The following is a 13373-nucleotide window of genomic DNA, read 5'->3' on the forward strand; positions in this document are numbered from 1 at the left end:
CTGGACTACAAAAGTTACATTTTGCATTAAAAGCTATATTTTGTAATTGAAACACTATTTGTCCACAAAAATGCAATTTTGTTTTGCGACACTGTATTTGGCTTTATGTTTGCCTTAAAATGCTATATTTTTGGTCAAACATGCTGGCCTCCTTTGTAAAAGTAAAATTTTGCCAGTAAAACACTATCTGTTTTAAAAAAAGATCTATTGGACCACAAAAGGAAATATTTTGTCTTTGAAAAACTATGTTTTCAAAAGTAGAATATTTGTGAAAAAGGCTATATTAGAACACAAAACATTATATATTGCCTTACAGGCTATATTTTGTCATTAAAAAAATAGGTTTGAGCTCAAACAAGCTAGTTTTCCATGCCATTGAAACACTGGGTTTGGTCACAAAAAGGCATCCCTGCCTAATCAGTCTTTTAGCAACGCTATTCTTTGCCACAAAAGAATATATATTTTTTCACAAGAATGCAAAGGTTGAACACAAAATCTTGTATTTGGCACCAAAAAAAATTAATATTTTGCTTTAAGCCATTATATTTGGTCATAAAAAGGCTTTAAAAATATCAGTGTTTTGCAAAACACTGACATTGAAAAACACTTGTTAAGAAAAGACTGTCATATTAGATTTTTCGCCATAATGTTTTAGTTTTGTTTTCAGTTATACAGTCTAGTCGTACAGTCTAGTTAAATGTTTTGTCTTACCACTGAAACACTAAGTACGTTCACAAAAAGGCAGTAAAGGCAGAACATACAACATAATATTTATCATTAAAATTTTACTTTTTGACAATACAATTTTAGTTTTTTGCTGCGACAAGGTAGATTTTTATGTACCGTAATTTCTCGTGTGTAATGCGCACCCATGTATAATACCCACCCCCGAAGTTGACCTCAAAATTCTGGAAAACCCTTCTACCTGTGTATACGGTGGCCTGGAAGTTCAAAACAAATTAACAAAAACCGAAACATTTTTACATTTCCGAAAACAAATTGACAAAAACTGAAACACTTTTACATTTCAGAAAACACATTAACAAAAGAGGAAAACACTTTTACAAAAGACGAAACAAATTACAATTGAGACAACCCGGAAAGGGAACGTCCCATTTCACAGACATTCTGAGAAATCCCACGCCCTTTCTCGGCAAGACCTGCCCTGCTTCAACATGATTGGCTCCTGGATCGCGGGAAGGGTAGGCTACGCAGATGTAACGAGATGTCCCCCCCAAATATAAATTAAAAAAAACAAAAAAACCTTAGAAGTTTATTATGGTTAGGTTTAGGACTAGAGTTGGGTTTAATGCAGTTTAGGATGAGTTAAGGTTAGGATTATGGTGGTTAATGCTGGCGCACACTGAGCACCGCCCGCCGCCAAACTCGACTGAACTATGGCGCAGTGTGCGTGGTTTAGCAACTGTTTCCTTGAGCGGCAGATTGGTCGGCCACTGGTTTTGACACGATTCAAAATTATAATCTCCATTGCACGGTGTCTTAACTTCCCTGCAAGACATAACCATAAAGACATTAATGATGGTTGTTGTTCAGTCATTAGTCATATTTAAAAAAACAAATAAAACAATATCTCACAAATTCTGCCATGGTATATTAACTTATGAGCACAACTGTACAAATATGCAGTCATATGTACCCCTGTCATATTAGAATGAAAGTGTAGGCTACACCTTGTTAATAACCTCTTGGTGGCGGTGGCATATTAGAATGAAAGTGTACACCTTTCGCATAACCTCTAGGAGGCGGTGGCATATTAGAATGAAAGGGTACAGCTTTTTTTATAACCTCTAGATGTGTGAAAGTTTTTTGACAATTTTTTGGGGGATAAAATGGGCATTATACACGAGAAATCACGGAAACTGTCGTTCACAAACAATTTTTTTACAAAAAGGTTACATTACACCACAAAAAGATTGTATTTCGCCAAAAAAACAGCTTTGGCTGTACCGATAATTGAAAGGTAGCCAATGTAAGATGACAAGTCAAAATATAGAGTTTTGGTGCTATATCAATCAATCAGTCAATCAAAGTTTATTTATAGAGCACTTTTCATACAGTGATATGAATCTCAAAGTGCTCTAATAAAGCCTTTTTAATCAAATGCTTTTTTACTTCAAGGCAAAACACAATATAATATCCATAGTTTGATATAGCTTTTTGTGACAAAGTATTATGTTCTGAAGACAGCATATTACTTTTTGTGCTAATATACAACTTTTTATGGTCAAATACACATTTTTGTGCACAAATAGACTGGGTAAATGTAGTACTGCTTCACTCAAATGTAAAACTGAAAGGGTTCTGAGTGCCTTAGCTCTTACCTGCAGGTGCGCTGGGGTGAGAAGGGTTCCACAGAAGAGGGCGCCCGTTTGGAAAAGGCCAAGAACGCTGTAGTGTCCATGCCGGAGGATGCCGAGGAGCCTATGGTGAAGCGGCCCACTCCCAAACCCGATGCCTCCTCCTTCCACCGCAGGGACAACAAGTGGTACACGCCCATTAAGGTGAACCATCTTTACTTGTGTTTTTTTTAAGCTTTTGGAACAGAACTATTCGAGTTAAGTTCCCAGTGCATTGAATTGATTGCAACTGGACTGTTTTGTCTGAGATTATGTTTCGCCGGTCACCCGAGCAGGCTTCATCAGTTCATGCAACAAGGCTTAGTTAGGATGCACTAGACAGTGTTTATGTGGAAAACGCTTCTGTATGCTCCAATTTAGAGGCATGCCCCACACCACATATTTGATCACTCTTTTGGAATGCAAAAAGGAGGAGAGCTGTCCTTTCGTCCATTCCAAAGAACCTCAATAATTCTACCTGCAGCAAACAGCACGACCTCCTTGACCGTCAGGTAACTCCACGACCACTTCACAACTGAATGTAAAATTAATGAGGGAGTTTCCACCCAACGACTCTGGTGGACTGACAATGGCCTCTCGGCCAAGACGCTTAACAGCTCTCCTCCTTTTTGCATTCCAAAAGAGTGATCAAATATGTGGTGTGGGGCATGCCTCTAAATTGGACATAAGTAGTTGAGTTTTCCACACAAACATTGGCTAGTGCATCCTAACTTAGCCTTGTTGCGTGAACTGATGAAGCCTGCTCAGATGAGAGGCAAAACATCTTCTAAGACAAACAGAGATTGAGTCAATGCCCTGAGAATGAAATGAAGTGGATAATTGTGAATATTCACAGGCACACAAGAGTTAAGCAATTAATGTTTTGCTCTATCAGGGTCGCCTGGACGCTTTGTGGGCTTTATTGCGACGGCAGTACGATCGAGTATCCCTCCTGAGGCCCACCTCTGCTGATAAGGTATTTCGGAGTAAAAGCCTTTGAGATTTTATCAGTGAATTTATTGATTTTCAGCATTATTCCGTTGAAGATGCTTGTTGGGTCCTCCAGTAACATATTTTGTCTTAAACGGTTATACGATGCCATTAAAAATTTTATTGTAGCTCAAATAGCGTAGTTTGTGGTATGAAATAAAAAAAAAATTGCCATTAAAACATTACATTTGTTCACAAAAAGGGTATATTTGGCCACAAAAACATTATATTTGCCTTGAAAGGCTATACTTTGTCCTTAGAATTTTAGATTTTAGCTTAAAGTCAAATTTCCTGTGATATTTTGCCATTAAAACACGATATATTTTCACAGAAAGACTGTTTGACCACAAAAACATTACATTTTACCTTTATAGGCTACATTTTGCCATTCAAATTATATTTTTGCTCAAACAGGTTAGTGTCTGGTATGAATGTCATATTTTGCTATTGAAACTATTTGTTCACAAAAAGGATATATTTGACCACAAAAAGGATATATTTGACCACAAAAACATTTTTTGCCTTAAAAGGCAATATAGCCTATATATATATATATATATATATATATATATATATATATATATATATATACACACCATATACTATTTACCATTTTAAGATTTCAGTTCAAACAATCACGTGCTATTAGCCAGAGTCAGTGACACCTCCCTATTTAAGGCCAGGTTGATGATGCAATCATTGTCAGAGTATCATATGAGCTTCCGTGCAAGACGCGAGAATGGTAACTGTCCATGACCGGCAGTTCTCAAATTTGTCTGTTCCTGTTGGCTGGCTGGCTGGCCAGCCTTCTGAATTTCGCCTGCGCCAGGAAATTCTGCTAGCTCAAGGTTCCCTGTTGCTGTGGCTGTTGGACCAGCCTTCTTTTATGACCTAGAGCCAAATATGCTAAATCTCTGATTCTGCTACAAGGTCAACTCAGTGTGAGTTTCCCGTTTTCTCTTTTCTGGTGTCGTGGATTAAGGTAACAGTGAAATCTGAGCATTTCCGACAAGCTATCTGTAAATTACATACCATTGCATCGTCTGGGCGGCACGGTGGGCGACTGGTAAGAGCGTCAGCCTCACAGTTCTGAGGACCTGGATTCAATCCCCGGCCCCGCCTTTGTGGAGTTGGCATGTCCTCCCCGTGCCTGCGTGGGTTTTCTCCGGGCACTCCTATTTCCTCCCACATCCCAGAAACATGCATGGTAGGTTAATTGGCAACTCTAAATTGCCCGTAGTTATGAATGTGAGTGCGAATGGTTGTTTGTTTATATGTGCCCTGCGATTAGCTGGCAACCAGTTCTGGGTGTACCCCGCCTCCTGCCCGATGACAGCTGGGGTAGGCTCCAGCCCGCCCGCGACCCTAGTGAGGAGAAGCTGCTCAGAAAATGGATGGATGGATGCATCGTCTGGGCCAAGATCAAGCTATCTTCAAAGCCTGACCCCCTTGATTGTGAAGTGTGAAGTAATTGCCCTTAACTGCAGTGAATGCTGGCTTTGATTCCAAAGACCTGTCACAGTTGATGTCCAATTGATTATTAAAATCCTTTCCAACTTTTCTGGTGTATTCTCTCCAAACTCGCTCTGTCATTTCAGCAAAAATGAAAATCATATTATGATAAAATATTGTCTTTCAAGGCAAATTGAGAATGTTTTTGTGATCTAATACAACCTTTTTGTGAACAAGTGTTATAATGACTTTCAAATCACATTTTCACTGGAAATAAGCGTTTAAGAAAAAAATTCATTTTAATCGCACAATATAATGGTTTTGTGGTCAAATACAGCCATTTTGTGAACAAATGTTTTAATAGCAAATTATAACATTTACACTGCAATTAGCCTGTTTGAGCAAATGAAAACAATTTTAATGGCAAAATATGAACTTTAAATGGTCTAATTTAGCCTTTGTAGGCTAATGTAATGTAGTCTAATTTTTATGGTCTAATGTAGCCTTTGCAGGCTAATGTAATGTAGTCTAATTTTTATGGTCTAATGTAGCCTTTTTGTGAAGAAAGTGTTTTTATGGCAAAAAAAAAAACAAAAAACAACTCACATTTACCTGGAGACTACCCTGTTTTTTATTTCTTAATTTATTTATTTTTAACACAAAAAGAGCCAGAGGGTAATGAGTCAGTCAGGTGTGTGGCTGAACCACAGCAGTAAATTCCACACAAGTGAAGCTGGGTGAGCTTAACCAAAAATGGCTTTAGTCTGACCTGCTCCATGTGTAACCATTAAAAAAAATGAGAGACAATAAAAAGCAAAGAACAACAGTTCTAAACTACAATTGTTAATTTGTCCCAAAGCATAACAGGAGAGGTTAAAAAGAGGCAGTAATGTGAACGGAATAGCGGGACTCTACTGTGATTGTGGTCAACAGAGGATATTGGAGCAACAAAAAACAAACCACAGAAACCGACGGAGACGTTAAACAAACAAACCACAGTGTCTGCTTCCATCTTTTTTCCCTAAAGAATATGTTTTAAAGTCAAAATATGTTTTAAAGTCAAAATATGTTTTCCAGTCTAATGTAGTCACTTTGTGAGCAAATGTAGTGTCTTAATAGCAAAAATATAAAATTTACACCAGAAAATAGTAGCTGCAGAAATCCATCATCCATCCATCTGTTCTATGAACCACTTATCCTCACTAGGGTGTGCTGGTGCCTATCCCAGCTGACTTAGGGCGACAGGCTAGATACACCCTGAACTGTTCGCCAGCAAATCGCATTGGCGAATATAAACAACTATTCACACTCATTTTGACACCATCATTTTAATTAGGGCTGTCACGATCCAATCTTTGACATTGGAAATTGGTCCGATGTCAGCAAAAAAAAAAAAAAAAAAAAAAAACAGTATCGAATTACATTGGAATGGATGAAAAATCTCAGATTTGACCACTTTTATACAAGCTATCCATTCCATGCTCCGCTCCAGCACTTCAATCCAGCAGCGCCCGGATGGCATGCAGAGCCCATGTGATCAGAACAGGTTGCTAAAGTCCTAACATAGTAGCAAGCAGTAAGAGTGAATGTTGTTTGGTTTAAGACATTTATTGACATTCCAGTTGAAGTTCACTGTAAAACTAAACTCACATAACAAAGGAATTACACCTAGTGAATGTTCAAATACATCACAGAGTCCTCTTCGTTTTTGTTCACAAAAATTGCTAGCTCAAAGCTAACATACAATGAATGAAAAACACCATTGACGAGCTAACGAAAATTAGCAATGAAGTAAAGTTTTTATGATTATTGCTGATATGTGATCAGACCAATATCAGTATCAGTCAAAACTTAAGGCTGCAATATTGGTATCGGATCGGAAGTGAAAAAATTGGATCGTGACATCCCTAATTTTAATGGCAAAATATAATGTTGATGGGGTTTTTGTGAACAAATGTCGTGTTTTAAAGACAATAAAAATCACAGTCTGATACAGTATAATCTTTTTCTTAACAAACGTGACTAAATTTCTCATTCACACCGAAAACTAGCCTCTTTGAACAAAACAAAAAACACCTGAAACTAGCCCTTTACGGCAAAAATCCTTAATTTTATTGGTGAAATATAGCTTTTTAGTGTGAAATTGTAGTCTAATATAGTATTTTGTGAACAAGTAATTGTACTTTAAGGACAAAATATAACCTGACAGGGGCTCGGCTGCTGGTAAGGCCACTTAACGCGCCTGGTTCTAAGGTATGATTTGACCGATGGAGCGGAGCAAGCGCAAGAGAGCAAACAAACCCATTTGTATTATTTCATTCCCTCACCCAATGAGAAAATCAATAAGGAATCGCATAGATAGTAGATAGTATCCATTTTCTTTACCGCTTATCCTCACTAGGGTCGCAGGCTGCTGGAGCCTATCCCAGCTATCTTCGGGCGGGAGGCGGGGTACACCCTGAACCGGTCGCCAGCCAATCGCAGGGCACATAGAAACAAACAACCATCCGCACTCACATTTACACCTACGGGCAATTTGGAGTCTTCAATCATAATGGAATCAAAATTATTAAATTATTTTCAATTCCCCTCACTAGTACTCGTACAGATGTCAGAAAGCAGTTTGTCACCAACATCTGTTCGGCACATGTCACCGGCCTCCAACCGGTCCTCCGGCGGTATGAAGGAATCGGATAGATAGGCAGTATCGATAATGGAATCGAATAATTAAATTCTTATCAATTCCATCCCTATTACTCGTACAGATATAAGAAAGCAGGTTGTCACCGACATCTGTTCAGCATCTGTGTCGCCGCCCTCCAACCGGTCCCACAATGGTATGAAACCTTTACCCGCCCCCTCCCACCCACACTCCTATAGTTGATGGTGTGTATCGGGTGGTACCAGGTGTTGTTGGTGAGAGCATGTTTTGATGGCGAACAGGAACCCTCCTGGTTCGTGAAGGTTTCAAGTTCTTGGGTACTCGTACGTTGAAGATCCATTACTGGATAGGGTGGGGCCCACTTGGTTCTAATGAAAATGGACTGTAAAAGCCCAGCATGAACTGCCTCAAAATATAACACGGTCTTCTGAGGAAGTTTCACAGAATATCAGTTGGTTAGTTTTGGTTAGTTTTTTAGTTTTTCACTTCAACATGACGATTCCAAAGCGTCCCTTTGCAGGTGGCTGTCAAAAGTGCGACTGGGGGGCTGCTTTTGATGGCGGACAGGAACTCTCCCGGGTCATGAATCATTCAGCGAATGTTTCCTGGGGTATTCGTACAGGTGTAAGGAAGCAGGTTGTCACCAACATCTGTTCGGCACGGGTCACAGTCCTCCAACCGGTCGCACGGCGGTATGAACACCCCACCGTTCCCTCTTTTGCCCCCCACATGCACTCACTCACACAGTCGAATTCCGTGCCACTGCCCTGAGCCACTGCTGCATGTTCCAGTAGATGCAGACGACGAGCAAGACAGTAAATGAGAGGGAAAATGTTTCTGGGGGTCTCACATTTAGCGCCTGAGGGCCTTCGACACCAAAGGTAGGCAGCAGCGGGGCGGGGGGCATCCACAGCTGCGGTGCCGAACTCGCCCCGGGCGCAAATAAAGAGATTTGATGCGTTTTGACTGTGTTGTCGGGCAAGAGCTGGGAACCGGGGAGGCACTTCAGAGCCAACTTGATGCTCGCAACATCTGCCGCCAAGTTTTTCCTGGGATCGGCTGGGGACGGCAGGTAGAGCAAGATGGCGGGATGGGGGAGGGAGGGCATCCTTATTCTAGCAGCCCCCCCAGCAGCTGTGCGTTCAAACATAGCAGCCCCCCCCCAACGGCGTCTGACAGGAAGCCAGGCGCGAGTAGGCGAGCTGCGACGAAACAGGCGGACTTGTTCTGCTGGTGTGTGTATGTTTGTGTGTGTGTGGGCTTCCAGTTGGATTTCCATTTGTTCCTCTCGCTTCGCATCTGTTCCTCACCAGGGGAACGAGTAGGCTGAGTGCTGGTGGAGGTTAACGGTACGAGCTGCCGGACCTCCATGATGCTAAAATGTTGTTTTTTTGTGTGTGCATTAGTGTCTGTATGTGGGAAACATCTTTATGTAATAGTCTTTTTACTAAAGTAGTACTCATCAGGTCTTATTTTTGTATGCTTTGTTTTTATTTTTTTTAATAATTTTTTTTTTTTGCGGTTGCTCTGCGTGGTTTGTTAAGTAGAGATGAGACGGTGTGAAAGTTTCACATCATCATTATAGTGACCAAAATAGTGAAAAACTGTGAGTAATTGATGGTTATACAGTAGTTGCCTATATTAATAGATATGATCTCAAAACATGTTAAAACCATTTCAAACTCATCTTATAGCTTTACCCTTAAAAATACAAGGCTTACAGGTGATTTGATTCTAAAAAAAAATGCACTGGATTTGGAATAACCCCCCAAAAAGTTCAGAGGTTCTAGTTGTCTTTTCCTGATGTTTTTCATGCTCTCTAGCAAAAGACTATGACTCGTGCTGCCAGATGTGACTACAAAAATGTAAGGAAAAGCCTACTATAACAGATTAACTTTATTTGGGGTTAATCAGAGGCACTTTAACTGGTGGCAGGTGTGTGCTGACTCCAATTTGAGTTAGAATGTGATTAGTTAATCCTGAACACAGCCGCATCCCTATTTTAAGAGTGTCGCACTTGTGCGATCACAATATCTTAATCATTTTTTGTTTTTCTTCCCCTGTAGAACATATTTTTTTAATAAGGTTGTACAGGTAAATAATTCACTACCAACACGATGCTGGTTAGGGGGGGCTTTCTGGTGCCCAAATTAAATAAAGTTGAGAAATAATGTCTCATTGCTGTCAGGTGGAGTCCGCACATCTCCAGAATGACTACTTTGTTGGTATTACTGTGTATCTTTAATTGATATCATGTACTGTTGTGCACCAACAGCAACATAACACCACCCAAAAATCATGTTCAATCGCAACTCTACATCCTGACTTTCAGGTGACATAATGCCACACGGCTTCCACAGAGTGAGGGAAGAGGCAGAGTTTTGCGACACCTCAAGTGTCCAAGACAGTTAATAGATTTGTTCAGAAGCTTTTTTCAACACTTTTAATTGGTTAATAATGCATAAAAATAACAGACGACGTGGGGACAGACAAATAAATTATTATTTTTTTAAATTTAACATTTTGGGCATACAGTTGACACCCGCATACTCGTGGTATTGCATCAGCAGATTCACCTATTTGCAGATTTTGTCAAATTAAAAGCAGAAAATATTTATACTGTTTTTGTTTGGGGCGGACCAACTTCGATAACGCTTATTGGTGATTAATCCCCACTTATTCAAGATTTTGAATAAGTTTTAAGATTTTCTAGTTTTTGGGGCGGTTTAAAATAAGAAATAAGTTTTTGGGGCGGTTTAAATAAAAACAATAATATATATATATATATATATATATATATATATATATATATATATATATATATATATATATCATGTAGACTTTTTGTCTCATATTCATCATTTGATCTAAAACCCAAATATCTTTAGTATACAACAAAAAACAAAAGGGATTGACCTAGCTGTTCTAATACTTTTGAAGGGGACTGTGTGTGTGCCCATTTACCATATATATATATATATATGGAATTGGGGTTGTACTTGAGATGCTTCTACAACTTGAATGGAGTCCACCTGTGGTAAATTCAGTTGATTGAACATCATTTGGAATGACACACACCTGTCTATATAGGTATATATATATATAAATATATATATATATATATATATATATACCTATATACATATATATATATATATACACACATATATATATATATATGTATGTACAGTGGCTGAAATAAGTATTCAACACTTCACCATTTTTCTCATTAAATAGATTTCTAAAGGTACTATTGACATGAAAATTTAACCAGATGTTGGGACCAACCCAAGTAATCCATACATACAAAGAAAGCAGAACAAATAAGCTCAGAAATTGAGTTGTGGGTAATAATGTGAAATGACACAGGGGGAAAGAATTGAACACGCCAACTGGTATTTATTTAATACTTTGTGCAAAAGCCTTTGTTTGCAATGCCAGCTTCAAGGCGCCGCTGGTATGGAGAAACTACTTGCATGCATTGGTCTGGGGTGATTTTGACCCATTTCTCCACACAAGCAGTCTTCAAATCTTGAAGGTTCCGTTGGCTTCTTTTATGGACCTTGAGTTTCAGTTCTTTCCGTAGATTTTCAATTGGGTTCAAATCAGGTGATTGGCTGGGCCATTCTAGCAGCTTTATTTTTTTTCTTTGAAACCAATTGAGAATTTCCTTGGCACTATGTTTTGGATCATTATCCTGCTGAATTGGACACCCTCGTTTCATTTTCGTCATCCCCGTAGATGGCAGCAGATTTTTGTCAAGAATGTCTCTCTACATTTGGCCATTCAGCCTTCCTTCAATAATGTGAAGTTTACCAGTAACATTTTCTGGAAAGCAGCCTGCACCATCATGTTCCCACCTCCAAGCTTCACTGTTGGTATGGTGTTTTTTGGGTGATGTGCAGTGCCATTTCTCCTCCAAATGTGATTTGCATTATGGCATCCAAACAGTAAAATTTTGCTCTCCTCCAACCAGACTCTATTCTCCCAGTATTTAACTAGCTTGCCCAAATGTTGTTCAGCAAACTTTGAACGAGCTTTGACATGCTTTTTTTTTTCAGCAATGGGGTCTTACGTGGTGATTGTGCATACAGGCCATGGCGGCGAAGTACTTTACTCACTGTTTACCTTGTGACAACAGTACCTGCTAGTTCCAGGTCTTTTTGAAGCTCTCCACAAGTGGTCCTTGGCTCTTGGACAACACTTCTGATTATTCCTTGCACTCCTCTGTCAGAAATCTTGAGAGGAGAACCATATCGAGGCAAATATATGGTGGTATGATTGCCTTTCCACTTTTTACGGGAACTTTCAGAAACTTAGTTATGCTCCTGTAACCAATGCCATCATTATGTTTTGCAACAATTAGTTTGTGATGGTCTTGAGACAGCTGTCTGGTCTTACCGATCATGAGATGTGTCTTGACCCACACCTTGGCAATGAGACCTTTTTGTAGGCCAACAATTAGGACTGAACCAGCTGATATTCATTTGCATTGACAAGGGGCTGGATTGCTGTTTGATTATTGATAGATTTTAGGTGCTGTCTTGGCTTTCCATGCCTTTTTGCTGTGTCGTTTCACATTTTTACACACAACTTAATTTCTGATCTTATTTGTTCTACTTTCTTTGTACGTATGGATTAAATGTGTTGTTCCCAACATCTGGTGAAATTTTTAGATCAATAGCACCTTTGAAAGTATATTTAGTGAGAAAAAAGGTAGTCTTAAATCCTCATTCTAGCCGCTCTATATACATATATATATTTTTTTACAATGCAATTATAATGGCCGTCAATTATCCACGGATTTTCGCCATTCGCAGTCCGGCCCAGTCCACATCCATCCTAGAGCGGGGGTCCACTATATGGGGTTTCCGCCTGACAGTGCTGAGATATAAAATAGGAGTTGATATTTTATTCAAATTTGAAATCATTCATTAGATCTTTCACTAATTAGTTGCATTGTTAAATGTCATCTGAAATAACAACATTTAATCAGTCAATAAAAATGTCATTGAATAGATAAATCAGTCATGTCACAATCAAGATCTAGGTCATTTTGTTTTGCTCCCAGTCTAGCAGCTTTGGTCGTGAGCTCGGCCCTAGTCCATATCTATGCAGTGGTCCTATACGAGGTCCTGGTCCATTTCCTTGCTCCTGATCAAGGTCATGGTCTTAATCTTGGTCTTTATCTTGGTGCTACTCTTGCCTTAATGTCCTGGGCTAGTGCGTTGTCTTTGTGTCCTTACCTACAAACAGACCACGTTCTTGATCGGGACCCGGAGGATCTAGACCATGGCCATGGTCTAGAAATGGACCAAGGCCTAGAAATTGACCAGTGGCCTAGCACTGTATCAGGGTGTAGAAGTGGACCAAGACCAATGACGTAGATCAGGACCTAGGGGGCTAGAGCAGCACCAAGGCCAATAACCGTTAGAATCATCTTTATTGTCATGACCATGCATGCATTTACACGAAATTTGTTCTCTGCATTTTACCCATCACAGTGAACACACACACTTGTTAGTGGAACACACTGGAGCAGGGGGCAACTTAAGATCCCGGGGAGCAGTTCGGGGTATCGGTGTCTTGCTCAAGGACACCACAGCCGTGAGTCCGGAGGATGTTAGTGGATGGTCCACTCGGGGTCTTGAACATGGGTCCCCCACGGTGGCAGGCAATGATCTTAACCATCGGGTCACGGCTGACCTACGTTACATAGAGTGGGAACAGGATCTAGACCCGGTAAAAGCATAGAACAGACCCATGGCCTACAAATGAATCTGGTCCGTTGCCTGGATGAAGAGCTAGACCAGGACATATGGAGCTTAAGGGCATAAACCCAGGACCAGAACCCTTAACCATGACCAAAAACGAGAACAGGAAATTTACCAGAATAGGCTGTGCCATGTGAT

At 39.8% G+C, this 13373-nt stretch overlaps 1 protein-coding gene across 3 annotated transcripts in view; it reads left to right on the forward strand.

The window, feature by feature from the left end:
• antxr2a (ANTXR cell adhesion molecule 2a) overlaps nt 1-13373 on the forward strand; it is a 117718-nt gene that overhangs the window by 77288 nt on the left and 27057 nt on the right. For all 3 annotated transcript variants that reach the window (XM_061673538.1, XM_061673540.1, XM_061673539.1), the window contains 2 exons: nt 2349-2522; nt 3253-3333. In XM_061673538.1, the coding sequence (XP_061529522.1) occupies nt 2349-2522; nt 3253-3333 (255 nt within the window). The remainder of the gene's footprint in view (nt 1-2348; nt 2523-3252; nt 3334-13373) is intronic.

This window comes from Phycodurus eques, chromosome 3 (genome assembly GCF_024500275.1).
Source record: "Phycodurus eques isolate BA_2022a chromosome 3, UOR_Pequ_1.1, whole genome shotgun sequence".
Classification (NCBI taxonomy): Eukaryota; Metazoa; Chordata; class Actinopteri; order Syngnathiformes; family Syngnathidae; genus Phycodurus; species Phycodurus eques.